At 42.2% G+C, this 21,824-nt stretch overlaps 1 protein-coding gene across 1 annotated transcript; it reads left to right on the forward strand.

Annotated features, from left to right (window-relative positions):
- LOC106589171 (RAS guanyl-releasing protein 1) lies at positions 1-20,683 on the forward strand. The gene is made up of 17 exons (XM_014178920.3): positions 1-262; positions 1,254-1,444; positions 8,399-8,504; positions 10,615-10,677; positions 11,184-11,315; positions 12,678-12,831; positions 12,999-13,172; positions 14,311-14,427; positions 14,555-14,830; positions 15,000-15,080; positions 15,374-15,478; positions 15,697-15,806; positions 16,197-16,341; positions 16,602-16,638; positions 17,228-17,362; positions 18,930-19,309; positions 19,450-20,683. Exons 1-17 carry the CDS (start codon positions 123-125, stop codon positions 19,591-19,593), a joined length of 2,490 nt encoding a protein of 829 aa, XP_014034395.3. The 5' UTR covers positions 1-122; the 3' UTR covers positions 19,594-20,683.
- The last annotated feature ends 1,141 nt before the right edge of the window (positions 20,684-21,824 follow it).

A 21,824-nucleotide genomic window follows, 5' to 3' on the forward strand; every position in this document is an offset into this window, starting at 1 on the left:
TCAAATGCGTTAACGCCCACACAGCCACAGCACGATGCATAATTTGTGCGGTCCTCATTGACAAGTCAGGACGATGGTGAGCTTCCCGCCGGTGCACAGCCGCACACTGAACCAAGCATGCAATGTTGCTCTCATCGAAACGGACACAGATGGATAGTCTCGTTCAACCACTTGTTGCCCAGTATCTCGCTATGGGCTGCCAATCCAAAGAAAATGGACAAAATGAAAATGTGGAGTCGAATGGAAAGGAAAAAGAACATTCGTAAGTTTTTATTTTATAACGAAGTCCTTCCTGTGTTTGTAAAATAAACTAAATAGGTTTATGGAGTGCGTTACGTGCTCAGTTTAAATACAGCGAATATGGTTTTGTCAATTTGCAACATACGCAATTTTAAAACCTTTATTGACACCGAATACATATTTGAATCTTGTACACTTTTCCAATGTAGTCCTAATTTAAATCAGAAACTTTTGGTGGTTCTTGGTCGTAAAATAACTTGAGTGCAACAATTCAGTGCGATGTATAAAAGCATCGACAGAGCGCACAAAATGTGCACTCTCAAAACAGCTTCCCTATAGTCTATGTGTTCTCTCCTTCGAATTGTATGCAATAGTTGAGTGTTTTTAATTACAATTTTAGCCTATAGTGTGGAAAGTGTATAGAACAAGTGCATGGCATCCTCTCTGTTTATCAGCCATCTAACTGTTCATTTAGTGCAGTTTCCCAACCCTGGTCCACGTGTACCCCCAACAGTACACATGTTTATTGTAACCCTGGGCAAACACACCTGACTCAATTTGTCAACTAATCATCAAGCCCTCAATGAGCTGAATGAGGTGTGTTTGTCCAGGGCTACAACAACAATGTGTACTGTTGGGGGACTGGAGGACCAGGGTTGGACAAACACTGATTTAGTGGTTCCTATAATGGAAGTCGGTATTCAGTGATTTCCCCAAAGGGAAGTGAATGAGAACAATAAAAAAATAGCACAGCTACTGTAACTGTTAAGATACCTGGTATTAAACACGTTTAATTATTGTGTAATGAACATGACAAGTGTTGTGTTAGTTGCAATGTTTTTGGTACACTTATACCTACAGTACATTTGATGTGTGACTTCATTGTTTTGTATACTTCAATAGTTTAATGTTCACTGCATGCTGTGAAAGTCCCCTACACACACACACACACAAAGCTGTGCTCTCTACACCTCCCTCTATCTCACTCCCTCTCTCCACCACTGCCCCTCCAGACGTCTCTCTCCGGGACCGGGATGTGGCTCCAGATCTAAGGTCTGTCCACCGGTGCCTGCCCGGCCTCAGCGGTTCAACAGGCCCAACCTGGCTCAGATGACCCAGGGCAAGGTCACGATGTCTCTGCCAGGAAACTTCACAAAGGGGGCCAGCTGGGAGGAGGTGATCCAGGCCTGTATCCAGTCCTTTGGTGAGTCTCTGTGCTCTGGGTTGCTCTTGAGTTTCTGCCAACAATGCTATTGGTAGCTAATGTGCTGCATATTTATCTCTGTTATTTGAAAATGATTTCTGGCTCAGTCGGTAGAGCACGGCACTTGGTTAACATTTCTGCTGGGACCACGTTACATAAAATTGATGCATGCATGACTGTAAGTCACTTTGGATAAAAGCATCTGTTAAATCACAATAAAATATGTTTTTGTTTTTTGTTGCATGTAAAATTAGAAACACGTTTAATCTTTCAGTTTGTTGAGCTGTACAACATGGTTGTGCAGGTCAGGATCATTGTCATTAGTTCTGCTTGTTAGGTTAAAGCATTTTTAAATGTCGCTGAACCTCAATTTATTTTAAATCAGTACAGTGAGTGTTTCCTGGAAGCACCTGTTTTTCTCTGCATCTAGCTGTTTGATGTTAAGAGACCCTGTCTCCATTAAACTGTCACCATTTACAAGGTATCTCTAATTCGCATGTAGTGCTCGGTTGACACAAACAGAACACATTTGAAGACTTAAATGAACTAGCCTCTATTTGTTGTCTAACAACATGGTCGTCAGTCTTTGCTTTTGAGATAAGACTGGGATTGACATTAAGGTCTGAAAGGCACTCGCACATCAGGAATATTTTTGGTTGCTCGAAGATTATGATCACTTGCCCAAAAATGTAAGGTGGCTATTTTCACCTACAGACTGGAGGAACCAGAAATACTAGACTACTGCAATTTTGGTTGGTATCATAAAAAAATCTCAGAGCAGGTTCAACTTTGGCGACTGCTCAGGTCACTTGCCCCGGGCAATAGTGTAAACCTTTATACCAATCGCTGTAAGACTGTATAATTGTATGTGTATCCAACTATGCCTGCTCTGAATATGAGATAACACAATCATGCAACAACTGAAGTAATGATTCAGTAGATGTGGAATGTGATTTAGGCATATCACATTAGTAATACATTAACTTAACATGAAAATCTCGCCTAGGGGCCCCAAAAGGCTAAGGACATCCCTGTTGGCTGCACTAACAATGCTGTCAAAAACCCTGTCAAATTAGAATCATGTGTTCTACGAAGTTGTCTGGAGTGCTCTCAAAGTTATGGTGATTATGTCTATGAAGAGGCAAGCATTCATATTGCCGTTGCTTGGAGACACAAATGGAGTGACGTGAGAGTGATGAGGTGGTACAATGGACTGAATACAGAAAGTGACATCCCCTACTTACAGTTACACTATCTGTCAGGGGGAACAATAGCAGAATAATGGCTGGCTGTTCATTTAGGATTCAGAAAAAAAAGATCAGCCAAGTTAATAAAGTGAGAGCAAGAAATTGAAATCCTCTCATCGGAATCTGGTCTGGAGATAAACAGGCAGGGGTTTTAAATCCAGGTTATTATAAGGGACAGAATGGAGGTACCTAGTACAGAGGGGTCTAAGAGGGATGAGCGTTCCCCAGCAGCTGCTGTCTCACATCAGAGGCTGACCCCCCAGGTCCTGGGGCTCAGGCACCTTTTTCAAATGTGAGAGCATACGCAAGAGCTATTTGAAGGATTAGCTGGCGGCTGCTAGCCCAAAGGTCAGCCCCCCAAACGTCCCTCCTCAGATGCTGACCACTCTTTGAAATGCAGAGGACCAAGGGGCATGGATCAATAATGTTTGACATCATCATTCACCCTCAAGTTCACGCTCCACAGTTCCACTCACCCACATTGCCCGAAGTCTCTACGCAATCATAATGTTAATGAGCAGTGTATATATTTCAATGCCTCAATCGTAGAATACATTTTTAATTAAATGCATATTCCATGTAAATCATGTATGATGCAGGCACAGAACCTGTGAATGTCACAAAGCGATAAACCATGAGTCAGAGGATCCACTGCAGACTCGGATGTACTGTAGACACTATTGTGAAAAACCTTTATGTGCCTATGGCGATCAATATATGTACACTTACGGAGCATCATGGCTGTCTGGGGGTATTGAAGTAAGTTCCTGTACTGAGGAATGTATTTTTCGACATGTAAACCTACAGCATGCTGGTACATTCAGTTGACAGAGAACTATTGAAAGTGTGCAACTAATAATGAAATTGAAATCTCTGGGGTCTCTTAGACCGTTCCTTACCGGTTCGTTCATGTGTACAGTAGAGATAAGCATAAGGCTGACGGAGGCAAAACAAAAGGATCATCCAGCCCAGTTACTGTACCTCTCTGTCAAAACAAGGAGACTCCTTACACCAGGGCTTTGCTGATGATGCCTATGATAATAAAAACACTCAAAGTAGGGCAACACTCCCAGCTCTTTGCTGTGTTTGTCATCATATCCCTCCTCCTATCCCAGTGCCGCCTGCTGCTGCTTTCCTAACTTTCCACAGTGAGTAAGACGGAGGGGATTTCCTTAGCAATTAGCCAAGTCTGGGTTGGCAGGGTGGTGTTGTCAAATAATGAAGCAATTGTTTACCTGGTAGTGAATCAAAACCATTTCCTTGTTATTTTAGGTCATTTTAGAGCACGTGTCAAACTCCACCCTTGTACTTGATTGATGAATTAAGGTCACTAATTAATTAACTCCACTCACCTGGTTGTCTAGGTCTTAACTGAAAATAAAAGACACTCTGCCCTCCTTGGAATGAGCTCGACACACCTGTTTTAGAGCATAACTTGCTTGTAACATTACAGCCATAGAAACAGCAATGTTCAGTTTATTATAGTAGAGGAAGGATAGTTTGCTTGTTTTGCATCACAGTCCTTTTACATACTGTACAGTGACAGTATAAAGCTTCAAACCTATTGATCTTCTAGATGTTTCTTTTTACTCTTGCCTGTTTTTTATTCAGTAACATTGTCTGTGTGTCATATTGTAGCTGGGAATGTAACTTTTCATTGACCATTAGGGTGTTGTAGCCATTGTTTGAACGAGTAAACAGAACACTCCCGTACCAGCGGTGCAGGATATACGAGGACAGGATTAGCTGCCTGCTGAAGTTGCCTAGTGAGATAGATAACAAAGATTAGAAATGAACATGTTGCCATGGTGTCTGTGGTATTTCAAGGAGATATGGGATAAGTGGGGACCCATGGAAACTGGAGTCCTTGTGTGGCATCAAGACAATGCCAGCTGTTTAGGTTCAAAGTTAAACACCATTATAATGGTTTCGTCAAGGTGCTCTCTTAGCCACGATTCGATTTCCAGAAAGTCACTGGCAAATTGTTTAATACTAAAGAGTTCAAAAGAGATGCTTTGGCTGACCACATAGGATAACCCTTTTTGGTTCCATGTAGAACCCTCTGTGGAAAGGGTTCTTCAAAGGGTTCTCCTATGGGGACAGCCGAAGAACACTTTTAGGTTCTAGAAAGCACCTTTTTTTCTAAGAGTGTAGCAAAGATGTTTCCCATTTCTATCCAATAGACAACCATGATGGTGAACCACTTACTTATAATCAAATCAAATGTTATTGGTTATATACACATGGTTAGCAGATGTTATTGCGAGTGTAGCGAAATGCTTGTGCTTCTAGTTCTGACAGTGCAGCAATATCTAACATGTAATCTAACAATTCCACAACAACTACCTAATACACACACATCTAAGTAAAGGAATGGAATAAGGATATATACAGTTGAATTTGGAAGTTTACATACACCTTAGCCAAATACATTTAAACTCAGTTTTTTACAATTCCTGACATTTAATCCTAGTAAAAATTTCCCTATCTTAGGTCAGTTAGGAACACCAATTTATTTTAAGAATGTGAAATGTCAGAATAATAGTAGAGAGAATTATTTATTTCAGTTTTTATTTCTTTCATCACATTCCCAGTGGGTCAGAAGTTTGCATACACTCAATTAGTATTTGGTAGCATTGCCTTTAAATTGTTTAACTTGGGTCAAACGTTTCGGGTAGCCTTCCACAAGCTTCCAACAATAAGTTGGGTGAATTTTGGCCCATTCCTCCTGACAGAGCTGGTGTAACTGAGTCAGGATTGTAGGCCTCCTTGCTCACACACATTTTTTCAGTTCTGCCCACAAATTTTCTATAGGATTGAGGTCAGGGCTTTGTGATGGCCACTCCAGTACCTTGACTTTGTTGTCCTTAAGCCATTTTGCCACAACTTTGGAAGTATGCTTGGGGTCATTGTCCATTTGGAAGACCCATTTGCGACCAAGCTTTAACTTTCTGACTGATGTCTTGAGATGTTGCTTCAATATATCCACATCATTTTCCTTTCTCATGATGCCATCTATTTTGTGAAGTGCACCAGTCCCTCCTGCAGCAAAGCACTCTCACAACATGATGTTGCCACCCCCGTGCTTCACGGTTGGGATGGTGTTCTTCGGCTTGCAAGCCTCCCCCTTTTTCCTTCAAACATAATGATGGTCATTATGGCCAAACAGTTCTATTTTTGTTTCATCAGACCATAGGGCATTTCTCCAAAAAGTACGATCTTTGTCCCCATGTGCAGTTGCAAACCGTAGTCTGGCTTTTTTATGGCTGTTTTGGAGCAGTGGCTTCTTCCTTGCTGAGCGGCCTTTCAGGTTATGTCGATATAGAACTCGTTTTACTGTGGCTATAGATAGTTTTGTACCTGTTTCCTCCAGCATCTTCAGAAGGTTCTTTGCTGTTGTTCTGGGATTGATTTGCACTTTTCGCACCAAAGTACATTCATCTCTAGGAAACAGAACACGTCTCCTTCCTGAGAGGTATGACAACTGTGTGGTCCCATGGTGTTTATACTTGCGTACTATTGTTTGTACAAATGAACGTGGTACCTTCAGGCGTTTGGAAATTGCTGCCAAGGATGAACCAGACTTGTGGAGGTCTACAATTTTTTTTCTGAGGTCTTGGCTGATTTCTTTTGATTTTCCCATGATGTCAAGCAAAGAGGCACTGAGTTTGAAGGTAGGCCTTGAAATACATCCACATGTACACCTCCAATTGACTCAAATGATGTCAATTAGCCTATCAGAAGCTTCTAAAGCCATGACATAATTTTGGGGAATTTTCCAAGCTGTTTAAAGGCAGGGTCAACTTAGTGTATGCAAACTTCTGACCCACTGGAATTGTGATACAGTGAATAATAAGTGAAATAATCTGTCTGTAAACAATTGTTGGAAAAATTACTTCTGTCATGCACAAAGTAGATGTTCTAACCGACTTGCCAAAACTATAGTTTGTTAACTGACAACCAAAAGTACTCATTACATTTTAATGCTTAGCAGCACAGAAAATTGTCCAATTCACGCACTTATCAAGAGAACATCCCTGGTCATCCCTACTGCCTATGATCCGGCAGACTCACTAAACACACATGCTTTGTTTGTAAATTATGTCTCGGTGTTGGAGTGTGCCCCCAGTGGTGGTTCTAGACCATTTCAACTGGGGGGGCCAAGCTGGGGCCAGTTGTACTGTTAGAGGGGCCAGTTACATTAGACATTATTGTTGTCATATCGTTTTCTTCACTGCATTGCAGGCATTAGCAGGCAAAAGACCATGTTCATAATCATCATCGTTGCCACTGTCTAATAACGGATGTAAAAAAAAGAATGATAGCAAAAATGAGTTATGTAAAAATTATTTCATACTCCACATTAAGGGGGGCCACAAGGGGGTCCAAAATTGTTGTCACAGCCCCCCTTCCCCCCCAGAACCGCTAGTGTGTGCCCCTGACTATCCGTAAATAAGTAAAAACAAGAAAGTTGTGCCGTCTGGTTTGCTTAATATAAAGAATTTGAAATTATTCATACTTTTACTTTTGATACTTAAGTATATTTTAGCAATTACATTTACTTTTGATACTTAAGTATATTTTAACAATTACGTTTACTTTTGACCAAGTAGTATTTAACTGGGTGTCTTTCACTTTACTTGAGTCATTTTCTATTAAGGTATCTTTACTTTTACTCAAGTATGACAATTGTGTACTTTTTCCACCATTGCTACTTTGTGGATACAGGTAACAATGTATTCCTTGAGATCTTTCCCACTGGGCACAGACGTCATTTCAACGTCATCTAGTTTTGGTTGAGTTGTCTAACTAACTAGAATTCAACGTGAAATAAAATAAAAAATGTCACAATGTCATTGGACTTAGGTTAAACGAAAAAAAGACAAAATTCCATTACGTTGATGATTTCTTTCCAAATCCAATCAGTTTTCTACGTTCATTTAACGTCATCAAATAGATTTTTTTTGTTGTTTAAATGACGTGGAAACAACATTGATTCAATCAGTTATTGCCCAGTGGGTTTCCACATTGTCATATCCTTTTTTATCTCCAGTGCCTCTAGGGACAAAGCTGTTAGAGTAGATGACAGAGATAGTGGCTGCAGGTCGCCGTAATGTCTGTAGCGTTAGCAGGGGTAGGGGAGGTGGTCACAAAGACAGGAAGTGAGATACGACAGAGAAAAGTAGACCACAGGAAAGTCACAACACCACCACAGGAAAGGCAGAGACGTCCAGAGATGGTGTATACCAGCATGTCAAGCATAACCTCAGATAGTAGGGGAATTGGTAATGGTAGTTGTACTTAGATGACAATGCTATCATACATGCCATTTCTTTTTATACATGTCCGTTACCCAGTGACTAGATACACTTAGAGATTTGCATTTGACACATAACTTGCACATTATTGTGTTTATGGTTGATTTCTATCATTCTTTTTCTGTTATTGCATGACTTTGCAGACTTGTGGCTGAAAAAATCCAGGTAGTTTTAATAGCTACATCCCCTTGTTTTGTTGACATTGATTCTTTGCATGACATGACTGCTAGATTTTGTTATCCAAGAGCTACATTAGCATTGGACATTGATATTCAGAAATGATTTTCTTGTCCATATGAACTCTCAACCATTTGCAGTACAGTATTGGCATTGTGATGTGCAACAGCATGTCTGCTGACGTGCTCCATTTGTTGTGTGCACTCTTTCAGACGTGGAGGGCTCTGTATGTGGAAGCAGCCACCTGATGAACATCACCCTGACCATGCACCGACTTCTCATGTCCTCCAGTGACCTCCTGGAGAAACTCACCTCCCTATATCCTTTACCAAGCAGACCCAGTGCTCTGCGGCTGCTCCACTACAGCCAGAACTATTATTGAGTTGGCACAAGGACCTGACCAATCTGTTGTGACAAACATAACACAGGATCTTTACCGGCTGTGCAGCACTGCTTTGTGATTTGGTTGTCGATAGCAACGGCCAATTAAGATCCAACTTGGCTGACAAGGTGCCATGTCATCGACGCCTCACTCCTCCAGTCAGTGTGACTATCAGTGCCAATATGTGTGCACCCCAATTTCGTATTACTGTACTGTAGATTCTTTAAATGTCTTTGCTAGCTCCAGTACACATCACCATGTTCTGTTTCAAATTCAGTGTCTTCCAGGTACCTTACATTTTTTTCTATGACCACCAGCTACACAGGACCATTCAAAAAATATGATTCGTCCCAGTTTAATTCCTCCACTTCAGGTCTGGTTTTAAAAGGTCACTCTAGAAGCCTATTTTCTGTTTAAAATGAGCGGTATACAACAAGAAGGCCCGCACACTGTTAAAGCTCCCAATTCACCGATTTATTGACAACGTTTCGATCCGAAACGGATCTTCGTCAGGTCAAACACACTGAGTGTTCACATCCCAAAATATACACATTTCACCTCACATGACCATTGCGGACATGACTCATGGTGGGTGCAAATAACATTTATATATCTCTAATAATTAAATAACAATGAGATGGGGTGCATGTAATGGTTCCAGAACATAATATATATTTACAAAATGACCAAATGAGCGGTATGTAATCTAGTCCTCCATTCAACAAAGAGCTCTGACATCACAAAGCCTAGAGGAGCAGCAGTACTGGCCCAGTGAGGAGGGCACTAAGGCTAGGGGCTTCAGGTATTAATGACCTCTTCCCAGACTGAAGTCCCCTTCAGATATAAGCACAGCCTCTCAGCTGCCCAAGGAGGCTCGCTCACCAAAACCTACGTCACACCTCAAGATGCACGATGCGTCCTGCCCTCTATTTTGAACCCCTGGGCTCGTTCTGAGCCAAGGTCTCAGAAGCATGCATCAAATATTGTTAAGAGCTGGTTAGGAACAAGGGAAAGCACTGAAGCCATTAATGCCATTTATTGTAAACACAATCTGGCTTTGGGATGGTGTGGGCGGCTCTCGAGCTCCCATGATGGAATTAGCCTTTTTATGTGCATCACTTCAAGCTGATTTCTGCCAGTAGAGTGCTGTGGCGAGGCTTACAGTGCCCGGCTATTTTTAGCCCTGTTTTATATAATAAGAAGAATATAAATGTTTTTTTACTTTTGATTAATACAATCCCCCAGGGATTCTGGTCACTCTGTACCTACCGAGCATATGGCACAGCAGCTTAGGTAATAAACTGTTCTCACACTCAAAGCCATTGAGAGGTAAAAGTAACATTATGTAAGCTGTGTTTTTAGCTGGTTGAGAGAACATGTTTTTACTAACTTAAAGGTTCCTCTCCCAGCAAATGTAATACACAGTCTGTTTTGGAAGGAATAGTGAATGTGTGTTGGGCACGTTTAAGACACTTTTATCCAAAGCAACCAAGCAATCCAACCCATAGCACTGTAAAAACCATGTTTCAACCAACTGAGCTATCGGAACCACACACCACCAGAATGATTCACTTGCTGATGCTCCTAACCAGTTTTGTCATTTGTGATCGCCTCCTCCCAAACCACCAAATGTCACATCTGTTTCCTGCACTAAATATAATAAACACCCATTTGGAATTGTTTACTTAGATCAGGGGTGTCAGACTCATTCCATGGATGGCCTAGTGTCTGCTGGTTTTTGGTTTTTCTTTTCAATTAAGACCTAGACAACCAGGTGAGGTGAGGTCCTTACTAATCAGTGACCTTAATTCATGAATCAAGTACAAGGGAGGAGCGAAAACCTGCAGACACTCGGCCCTCCGTGGAATGAGCTTGACACATGTGACTTAGATGAACAGAAATGAATAGACACTTTGTCCTGCATAGTGATCCAGGTCATTTATTCACTAATAAATCCCATATACAGTCTCTTCCCTGACTCTAAACAATGTGCACACATTTTAATATACCAGTGAATCATAATGTATCCTTAACTTGAGTTGTTACATTTAAAAGCGCCGTGGAGAATGAGCAGTCCACAGAATGTGAGAGGATCTGCTACTTCATCAGGTAACTGTGTGTTCCCCGTGCAGTGGTCCTGATCCTGTCACTACCACAGGGCCTGCTGGGGTCCACTAAGGCCTTCACACAATACCTCACTGTCCAATCATTCTTATGAAAGAGCTTATGAAATCCACTTGTCACCTAATAATACAATATTCTGTAATTACGTTAATGGTTTAGGTCAGTGTTTCCCAACCCTGGTCCTCGAGTATCCCAACAGAACACATTTTTATTGTAACATTTTTATTGTAACAAGTACACCTGATTCAACTTGTAATCTAATCATTAAGCCCTCAATGAGTTGAATGAGGTATGTTTGTCCAGGGCTACAATGAAAATGTGTACTGTTAGAGTTACACGAGGACCAGGGTTGGGAAACACTGGTCATGCTATTATTACATTTACATTAAACTACAGTGTTGATTTCTTATTAGATAACTAAACAACTGAGATTTAGAGTTAGAAGTATAGTATTTAATTGCAGTGAACCATCTATTTTCTATCTATTTCAGGTATTGGATCCAGGAGTTCTGGACAATGTTCCGGTTGCACAGCAGCCTGTCAGACTCCATGGAACAGTTCCAGGATCTCATCAGAGATCAGGGCCAGGAGAGGCTGTGCCCTCTGTTGCAGACTCAATGGATGTAAGTATCCCCAGTATATTACTGAACAGAATTAATATCTCTCTGGCTTAACATTCATTCTGATGTAATAGTTTCAAATGATGCCTGTGTAGTACACTATATGTACAAAAGTATGTGGACACCCATTCAAGTTAGTGGATTTGGCTATTTCAGCCAAACCCTTTGCTGACAGGGGTATAAAATCAAGTGCACAGCCATGCAATCTCCATAGACAAGCAATGGCAGTAGAATGGCCTTACTGAAGAGCTCAATGACTTTCAACATGGCACCGTCATAGGATGCCACCTTTCCGACAAGTCAGTTCATGAAATGTCTATCCTGCTAGAGGTGTCCTGATCAATTGTAAATGCTGTTATTCTGAAATGGAAATGTCTAGAAGCAACAATGGCTCAGCTGCGAAGTGGTAGGCCACACAAGCTCACAGAACGGGACCGTCGAGTGCTGAAGTGCATAAAAATAGCCTGTTCTTGTTTGCAACACTCACTACCAAGTTCCAAACTGCCTCTGGAAGCAACGTCAGCACAATAACTGTTCGTCAGGAACTTCATGAAATGGGTTTCCTTGGGCGAGCAGCCTCACACAAGCTTAAGATCACCATGTGCAATGCCAAGCGTCGGCTGGTGTGGTGTTAAGCTCGCCGCCATTGGGTTCTGGAGCAGTGGAAACGCATTCTTTGGAGTGATGAATCACGCTTCACCATCTGTCAGTCCGACGGACCAATCTGGGTTTGGAGGATGCTAGGAGAACGCTACCTGCCCAATTGCATAGTGCCAACTGTAAAGTTTAGTGGAGGAAGAATAATGGTCTGGGGCTGTTTTTCATGGGTTGGGCTAGGCCCCTTAGTTCCAGGGAAGGGAAATCTTAAGGCTACACCATACAATGACATTCTAGACGATTCTGTGCTTCCAACTTTGTGGCAACAGTTTGGGGAAGGCCCTTTCCTGTTCCAGCATGACAATGTCCCTGTGCACAAAGCGTGGTCGATACAAAAATGGTTTGTCAAGATTGGTGTGGAAGAACTTGACAGGCCTGCACAGAGCCCTTACCTTAACCCGATCAAACACCTTTGGGTGAATTGGAACGCCGATTGCGAGCCAAGCCTAATTGCACAACATCAGTGCCCGACCTCACTAATGCTTTTGTAGCTGAATGTATGCAAGTCCCCGCAGCAATGTTCCAACATCTAGTGGAAAGCCTTCCCAGAAGAGTGGAGGCTGTTATAGCAGCAAAGGTGGGACCAACTACATATTAATGCCCATGATTTTGGAATGAGATGCTTGACGAGCAGGTGTCCACATACTTTTGGTAATGTAGTGTACTTGTGTATTTCCTGTCTATGTTGTTCACCATGTTGTGTCGCAGAAATGACAGGCACTGGTCTCAGAAGCCCAGTCAGAAAATCAAGGCTAACAGCAGTAAGAAGAGGAAAGTGTCTCTGCTGTTTGATCACCTGGAGCCCATCGAACTGGCTGAGCACCTCACCTACCTGGAGTTCAAGTCCTTCTGTAGAATATCAGTGAGTAGAGTCCCAATCCGCCTGAATGTGATCGCTATTAACACTGTGACATTGGGAAGAATCTCATAGCACTCTACTTTAGGTATCGCAATGCATTCCCAATGTGTTCAGCCAACCTCTGTCGTTTTAGCAAAATGAGTCAGCATATGCTTTATTATTTCTGCCAGTTTGCAGACTACCAGAACTACATCCGCAGTTGCTGCATGAAGGACAACCCCATGATGGAACGTTCCATTACGTTGTGTAATGGTATCTCACAGTGGGTGCAGCTCATGGTTCTGAGTCGGCCTACAGCTCAGCTGAGAGCAGAGGTTTTCACCAAGTTCATCCATGTGGCTCAGGTATGGCCCTAACTATTCCTGCTCCTCCAGATCTATCATAGACTAACACTCTCTCTACAGTTTATGTGTAAAAAATAACAAAATGTCCACATACAAGGTATTTAGGTTCCATGTTTTGTACCCTCTTAAAGAGTGTTTGTTCATAGTGTATATCCAGTGCCTTTTCCTCGGCTTAAGCTAATACATGTCTACCATCTCATACAGCACAGTGAGACCTACCTACTGCTGAGCTGCAGAAGCACCATCATTTGTAGTTACATAATGCAAATTAAAAGAGGGCTGCTAATGACTCTCAAGAGTTCCATGATGGGCTTTTAGTGCGTCAAAGATGCTTGCTAACAGAGAATGTGTGCTTTGAATATTAACAAAGTACAGGCCATCCGCACTAATGGATTTATCAGGTGAAACACTGACACTCAAGTGCTAGCAAGTATACCATGGAAAACATAACTAGTGGCTCTAGTTGATGAAATCTGGTTTATTATGCCTCTTCACCACTTTATTCACATGCAAAGCGGTGTCCTGAAAAGTGATGACGAGCTGAGAGAGTTGGATGGAGAATCTCTCTAGGTTACTTTAAAGGGATACTTCAGGATTTTGGCAATGAGAGAGTCAGATGAACTCGTGGATATCAGTTTTAGATTTCTGTGTCCAGTATGAAGGAAGTTACAGGTAGTTTCGTAAGCCAATGCTATATAGCGTTAGCGCAATGACATGAAGTCTATGGTATCTGCTAGTATGCTAGAAGATACCATAGACTTCCAGTCATTGTGCTAACGCAAGGTAGCATTTGTGCTAGCGCTAGTTAGCAACTTCCTTCAAACTGCACGCAGAGACATAAAAATGGTATCCACGAGTTCATCTGACTCTGGGGAAGTAGATAAAGGTCCTCATTACCAAAATCCTGAAGTATCCCTTTAATGCACTAGTCAGATGCTGCTCCTCTACCTTCTCTTAATGTATTCCACATCAATGGTTTCCAGGGTCCCACAGCAGGGCTATAGCATCAATTAGTGAACTGAGAAAAGTGTGTCAGTATTATGAGTGCATTATGCAATCAATATTGGAGTGCTACTTGTGGGGTGTACTATTGGTTGACTCCGGGGTTCATTTAATTGTTTGTGTATGTGTTAACCAGAGCCTCCATCTTATGCACAACTTCAACACACTAATGGCTGTGGTGGGGGGCCTGTGCCACAGCTCCATCTCCAGACTTAAAGAGACCAGTTCACATGTATCCCACGAGGTCACCAAGGTACATTATCTATAACATTATCATAACTTGATCTATTGATCAGTATGTTGACAAATGTGTCCAATATATACACACTGTACAAGGTGATCATCTCCAATATCTTCTCCGCTGTCTCTTCTCTCCACAGGTGCTGAATGAGATGACAGACCTCCTGTCCTCTTGTAGGAACTATGACAACTACCGTCAGGCGTACAGCAGGTGTGCAGGCTTTAAGATCCCCATCCTGGGGGTCCACCTCAAGGACCTGATCTCAGTCAACGAGGCCATGTCAGACTATGTAGAGGACTACAAGGTGAATGTTCAGAAGCTCCAGGCTCTGTATAACCACATCAACGAGCTGATCCAGCTACAGCAGATCACCCCACAGCTCGACGCCAACAAAGACCTGGTCCACCTTCTCACGGTTAGTGCACACTTAAAATGCCACTGACACGTTTATACCTACAATGCAAAAATGACACAAACATGTAATCGTAATATCAGTACAAAATATCGAATTCATAGGCTAGTACACACTACTGTGTTCGTTGGAATATATCAGCTGTTTGACCCTGGTGTCCTCTGCTGCTCAGCTGTCCCTGGACCTCTACTACACAGAGGATGAGATTTATGAGCTGTCTTACACCAGGGAGCCCAAGAACAACAAAGCACCCGTGAGTAAAAAAGGGACATGAAAAACTGAAAATACCCCAGCCATATCAAGTTCACTGTGTTATGGCTACGGGTATTTTCAATTTCAAACATGTAATAATACTCATTAAGACCCAGTTAGCTTTACTGAATCATTTCTGAATGTCTGGAAATTGGATGTTTCATATCTCATGAACAAACCTATTGAAAGAGAATAAGCACTGAAACCTTTTTTTAAATTGTCCCATTTAACATCAGTATGATCTATTCTACATCTGCTGACAGTGTTCTGATCATCCGTTTTGTTTTCCATCAGCCAGCCACCCCCTCTAGACCTCCAGTGGTTGTGAACTGGGCTTCAGGAGTGCCCCCCAAACCTGACCCAAAAACCATCAGCAAACATGTGCAAAGAATGGTGGATGTGAGTTTCCCATGACCTATCCCACTGTATTCTCACAGGCATTGTATTCTGTTTCTTAAAGAAAGTAATTGTGTTATGATTATTGTTATGTCATGACTGTTATGTAATGACTATTATTGTTTACTATATACATTATTCCTCTAGAAGTTGTGGTTTTACTCCTGATCTATTATGCTTCATGTGTCGCACTACGATTTCTTGTCTCTCGTCCTCAACAGTCCGTGTTTAAAAACTATGACCATGATGAGAATGGCTTCATCTCTCAAGGGGACTTTGAGAAAATTGCTGCTAGCTTTCCATTCTCCTTCTGTGTCATGGACAAAGAGAAGTAAGTGGAGTGTATGGCTCCTTTTGTGGGTGAATGGGCTCTCCTTCGGCACATTAGACAGTTCGATGTAACTGCATGGGTTCATTTGTGACTGCAGAGAAAGGAAACTAAAGTGGAATCTGTTCGCAGGGTCTGTAGCAACAGGAAACAGAAATAGCAACAGAACTATGAGCTAGCCATTCTCACTGTGGTCAACTGACAGGTGAAACCACTAACCTTTTAACCAGCTAGCTACTGGAGTGAAACTGTTGAAGTGAAAAAAACTGCTAGTTGCTCCTACTTCAAGGAAGACATATTAAATGGTTCCCAATGCCTACACAGCACATTGCAAACATTTCTTATCAGACAGTTTGTTTAACATGAGATATGCTTTGTGTTGTCCTGCTCCAGGGAAGGCCTCATCAGCAGAGAGGAGATCACAGCCTATTTCATGCGTGCTAGTGTCATCTGCTCCAAACTGGGTCTTGGCTTTGTCCACAACTTTCAGGAGACCACCTACATGAAGCCCACCTTCTGTGACAACTGCTCTGGATTCGTAATTCACTACTCTATATTACAACACTATGTCCTGGCCTGTCTTCAGCTAGGCTGTAGTTCTCGTTAATAGGGCCAGGAGGTTTTCCAGACCATGTAACCGGAATAGGAAAAACTCTGGGCCTTAGTTATAGACTACTCATCAACAATAGCAATGCAGTTACGACTATAAATGACAATATTTAAACATGCTCATTTTTAAATATGCATCACTTGTGTTATCTATAAATAACCTTAGCAACTTCCTCTTCTCCATTACAGTTGTGGGGCGTCATAAAACAAGGCTACAGATGCAGAGGTGATTCTTTCTTTTACTGTCACTGAGTTTAGACTGGAATATTCCATAGTGTTTTCATACATGTCATACTGTATGTAGCTTAGAGTTCAGTAGGTTGTACTCAGTACTTTGTATTGTTGATAGAATACAATGTTAGCAGATGTTGTTGATAATGGGGAGGCTGTGAGGAGCAAGTGAAGTGTAGCTATCTTGAGAAGAAGCTGCGTTGTGTGGTTTCTGTCATGCAGACTGCTTGCTGAACCTTGCAACAGATAAAAGACTTGAGTCTGCAGTCGCAACCACAGCATTGCTTTTTACCCTCTTCCCCTTGACACAGTCAGAAACACACTGTTTTCATGGCAACATGCACGTAAAGGTCTGAGAACTGTTCTGTTCCACAGGCTGAGCAGCACCATTAGGCTACTGAGGGGAATGGAAGTTACATTAACTAGCAGGGTGCTGAAGTGTTCCGTTAGTAAATCACAACAGAACATAAACATGCGTTCTCTGTGCAACCCAGCAAGACCATACAAGAATACATTTTTAACTACCTCCTTTCCACCTCTGCTTGCTCTAACACGTTGTCTGCATTCTCGTGGCCTGTTCACAGACTGTGGGATGAACTGCCATAGGCTCTGTAAGGATCAGGTGGCGTTTGAGTGTAAGAAGAATGCCAAGGGCAGTAGCACCTCTGAAGGTCCACTAACACCAGGCTCCACACCCGGCACCACATGTGGCCCAGAAGGTGAGGAGGGACAAACACACAAACAGTGCATTTGGAAAGTATTCAGACCCCTTGACTTTTTCCACATTTTGTTACGTTACAGCCTTATTCTAAAATTGATTACATCGTTTTTTCCCCCCTCATCAATCTATGCACAATACCCCATAATGACAAAGCAAAAACTGTTTTTTAGAACTTTTTTAAATACAGAAATATCACATTTACATAAGTATTCAGACCATTTACTCAGTACTTTGTTGAAGCACTTTTAGCAGCGATTACAGCTTCGAGTCTTCTTGGGTATGACGCTACAAGCTTGGCACACCTGTATTTGGGGAGTTTCTCCCCTTCTTTTCTGCAGATCCTCTCAAGCTCTGTCAGGTTGGATGGGGAGCGTCGCTGTACAGCTATTTTCAGGTCTCTCTAGAGATGTTCGATCGGGTTCAAGTCCAGGCTCTGGCTGGGCCACTCAAGGACATTCGGAGACGTCCCAAAGCCACTCCTGCGTTGTCTTGGTTGTGTGCTTAGGGTCATTGTCCTGTTGGAAGGTGAACCTTCGCCCCAGTCTAAGGTTCTGTGCACTGTGGAGCAGGTTTTCATCAAGGATCTCTCTGTACTTTGCTCCGTCCATCTTTCCCTCGATCCTGACTAGTCTCTCAGTCCCTGCCGCTGAAAAACATCCCCACAGCATAATGCTGCCACCACCAACCTTCACCGTAGGGATGGTGCCAGGTTTCTTCCAGACATGATGCTTGCTATTCAGATCAAAGAGTTTAATCTTGATTTCATCAGACCAGAGAATCTTGAAGAGTCTTGATGGTTCCAAACTTCTTCCATTTTAGAATGATAGAGGCCACTGTGTTGTTAGTTATTTATTTATTCCATTTTAGAATAAGGCTGTAACGTAACAAAATGTGGAAAAGTGAAGGGGTCTGAATACTTTATGACTGCACTGTACACGCATACTAAATAGGTTCTTTATCTAAAATAGTGATAACCACATGTAGTGTAGTAGTAACCAGCCAGAGCAGCTTTGTGTTAGAAATCTAAAGCCACAGAAGGTCGCCATCCGTTGGCCTATAAGTAATATATCATCCTCATTGTGCTTACTACTGTTATATAAACTAAAACCTATTTTGTCTCAGATAGGCCTAAACTGTACCATTCAATGTTGCAACCATTGTTGACACTGGTCATATAGAGTGCAAATACACAGGAACTTTAAAATGCCAAATCATTACTTGAAAGATTTCTTGAAAGTTTGTTTTTGCAGATGATAGTGCAGGTTTAAGCCACTTTATGGAAAAGTATCACAGCATCCTGCGTAGTTTCCCTGTGTAGGTGGATTCAATCTGTCATACTGCTCGCTAAAGTCAAGGACCTGCCTCACTTACCGTAACACTGGATGTGCTTTCAGGAACTACTAAAAATAACATTCTGTGGTCAGACAATCACTCAGTTGACTTTTTCTTAACCTTATGGGATGCAGACTGTATGCAAACACATCACTTCAAAACCAAAAAACTGACTGAAATGGGTTGAACAGATCAGATTTGACTGACTATCTTCATGATGTTGTTTGTGTTAGGCTCAGAAGAGGGGCCTTTCCCGTACCCCTCAGAGGAATGTAGGGACTGGAGCCTTGACTCACCGGCCCCCTCCCATCTGAGGCTCCCCCCTGAGCTGTCCATGCCTGTGGGGGTCCACCGCAGCACCCAGACAGAGGGCCCCCACGCCCCTGCCCCCCCTCCAGAGCCTAGTCGGCTGCAGCCAGTACAGTCCTCTCTCCTGGCCCCTGTACCCTCCTCTCTCTTGGCCCCCATACCCCCCTCCCTCACCCCATGCCCCAGCCCGGTGCCCCAACGTAAACGACGGGCCTACGCCAAGTGGGAGAATAGAGCCTCTACAGTGCTAAAGCCCAGGGAGCCGGACGAAGACAACAAACCCACCTATGATAATCTGGAAACGGTGAGATTCAGACACCACTGGGTTACTGATACGTGTTCAATTGTGTATATTGAATGTACTACATTCTCATTTTAGAGTTTTGAACGTAAGGTTGACCATTCAAACAAATAAACAATGATAGTGAATGATGTTGTTCTCAGGAGAACCAGAAGCTTCAGAAGAACAACGAGACGCTGCGTAAGAAGCTGAGGGAGACGCAGCGCGAGGTAGAGATCCTGCAGACACTCCTAAAGAGGCACGCCCTTCACTCCGTGGTGGAGGACTCCTCCTCCTCCTCCTCCTAGCCAGGAACGCCCCTCAGCCGGTCAGACACACCCACTCTATGACATCACAGGTGATGCTCAGCCATCTGTCTCCAGAGCCACTGACAGTACTGTATGTCTTGGAGGACCCTAGTGCCACACAGTCGAGAAGATACACAGACGGACCTAAAACTCCCTGTGAGGAGACGCTGTTACTCACAGTATGGTATATACAGCCAGTCTTAACACCAGTTGCAGCCAATCACAGCCAAAATGGGGTTATGAGGCAAAACCAATGAACGTACCATCCTGAATAGGACACAGACAATCAAAGTACAGTACCAGCCATCATGGAACATAGCCAAAACATATCCAATCAGTGTGCCATCGACTTTGGGACTCTGACAATCAGAATGATAGAGGCCACTGTGTTGTTAGGGACCTTCAATGGGGCGGCAGGTAGCCTAGTGGTTAGAGCGTTGGACTAGTAACCGAAAGGTTGCAAGATTGAATCCCTGAGCTGACAAGGTAAAAATCTGTCGTTCTGCCCCTGAACAAGGCAGTTATTAACCCACTGTTCCTAGGCCGTCATTGAAAATAAGAATTTGTTCTTAACTGACTTGCCTAGTCAATCAGAAAACCACACAGTATGGCAGAAAGACCAGGAAACTTAATCCAGGTGTACTGTGTAGTTATTGTCCTGTTTTAGGTAATAACAAGGTTGCATAATGTATACAACATGTAAATCCACGTGATTTCAATGTTACTGTCCATATTTATTGTTAAAACACTACAAACTCTAGAGTTAATGTCAATCATTGAGGAAAAGATAAGCAGAGTTCAATTTTTTTTTAAACGGGTAGATATAGACAAATACGTGTTTTTATGTATGTGTAAGACATTTTATCGAAAGAATACATTCAACCACAGTTTTATCATGTATATTTCATCAGCTCAGTGTTGTCCATAGTAGCAATTAACATAATATTAGATGTTTCACCAATGACATACCATGTAAATTCCCTAAGCGCATGATATATTGTGGTGCCATCGTACCAGTATTTCTCTCAAGATGTCCTCTCTCAGTATTGCTGTCATAATGAATGTTTTAATAAAGACATATTCTCTATTAGTCATGTTGGGTGAGTTTTCTAATTCAATGGGTAGCTGTGAGATAAGTTCCACTAGGGGTCACTGAAACCCTCTAGAATGTTGGCATAGCCAACCACCAATATATAACTGTTTTTTATCTATGCCTACCACTCTGACTGCTTTCATAATGGCTTGACGGTTTTCATTTTGTTTTGTCCAACTTTGCTAAAATAATTGAAAATACAGCTCACAGTGACTACTATTTGCTGGATAAATGTATTCCACTTTCTCTATTCAACCTCATCACAATAGCTGTGAACCAGTGCCATTACCTCTCAGTTGGAGATGAATGGGAAGTCTAATAGGAAAATAAGAAAATCCTTCCATAATGTCAGGGAACGTGAGCAGGGTAGTTGATTGTAGCAATCAGTCTGGACCGGTTGGTTCTGCTCTTAAAGGGATAGACACCCTCGCCATCAGAGGTTAAGAACAATAAGGCTCCGCCTCCACAGTAAACAGGTGAGGTTGGGACTACCTACATGGCATGAATGTCTTATTTTAATCAGACTTAACAGACTGAAAAGCCAGTTAGAAACAAGGTATTGATGGGAATTTATATTTTATTTACAGCTATTGTCAATCTCTAGCTATGTAGCTTTTCTAAAACCTCCAACATCAAGCTTAAACAGGAAACACCACAAAACAAACACTGATGGTGGTGGCTCAATCAGTGAAAAATGTGCATTTGCAAGAGAACAATAGAGCAGTGTAAAAGTGGTTCCTATCTTTTGTGTCCATTGTAGGTCAATAGCCTGCTTCTCATAATACGTGCTGTATTCCCATTAATATTGACCTGAGATCTCTGTAGGTAATTAGAGGTGCAGCCTTCTGTGGTGAAGAGCAGAGACACATACAGTTGAAGTTGTAAGTTTACATACACCTTAGCCAAATACATCTAAACTCAGTTTTTCACAATTCCTGACATTTAATCACAGTAAAATTCCCTGTCTTAGGTCCGTTAGGATCACCACTTTATTTGAAGAATGTGAAATGTCAGAATAATAGTAGAGAGAATTATTTATTTCAGCTTTTGTTTCTTTCATCACACTCCCAGTGGGTCAGAAGTTTACATACACTCAATTAGTACTTGGTAGCATTGCCTTTAAATTGTTTAACTTGGG

Source organism: Salmo salar, chromosome 01 (assembly GCF_965601325.2).
Source record: "Salmo salar chromosome 01, fSalSal1, whole genome shotgun sequence".
Taxonomy (NCBI): Eukaryota; Metazoa; Chordata; class Actinopteri; order Salmoniformes; family Salmonidae; genus Salmo; species Salmo salar.

Excerpts from the sequence above, each read along its gene's own strand:
- LOC106589171 (XM_014178920.3), top strand. The coding sequence starts at position 123 with ATGTTGCTCTCATCGAAACGGACACAGATGGATAGTCTCGTTCAACCA. Across the intron at positions 263-1,253 it reads GGAAAGGAAAAAGAACATTC|ACGTCTCTCTCCGGGACCGG; the intron begins GTAAGTTTTTAT and ends CTGCCCCTCCAG. Across the intron at positions 17,363-18,929 it reads CACCACATGTGGCCCAGAAG|GCTCAGAAGAGGGGCCTTTC; the intron begins GTGAGGAGGGAC and ends TGTTTGTGTTAG.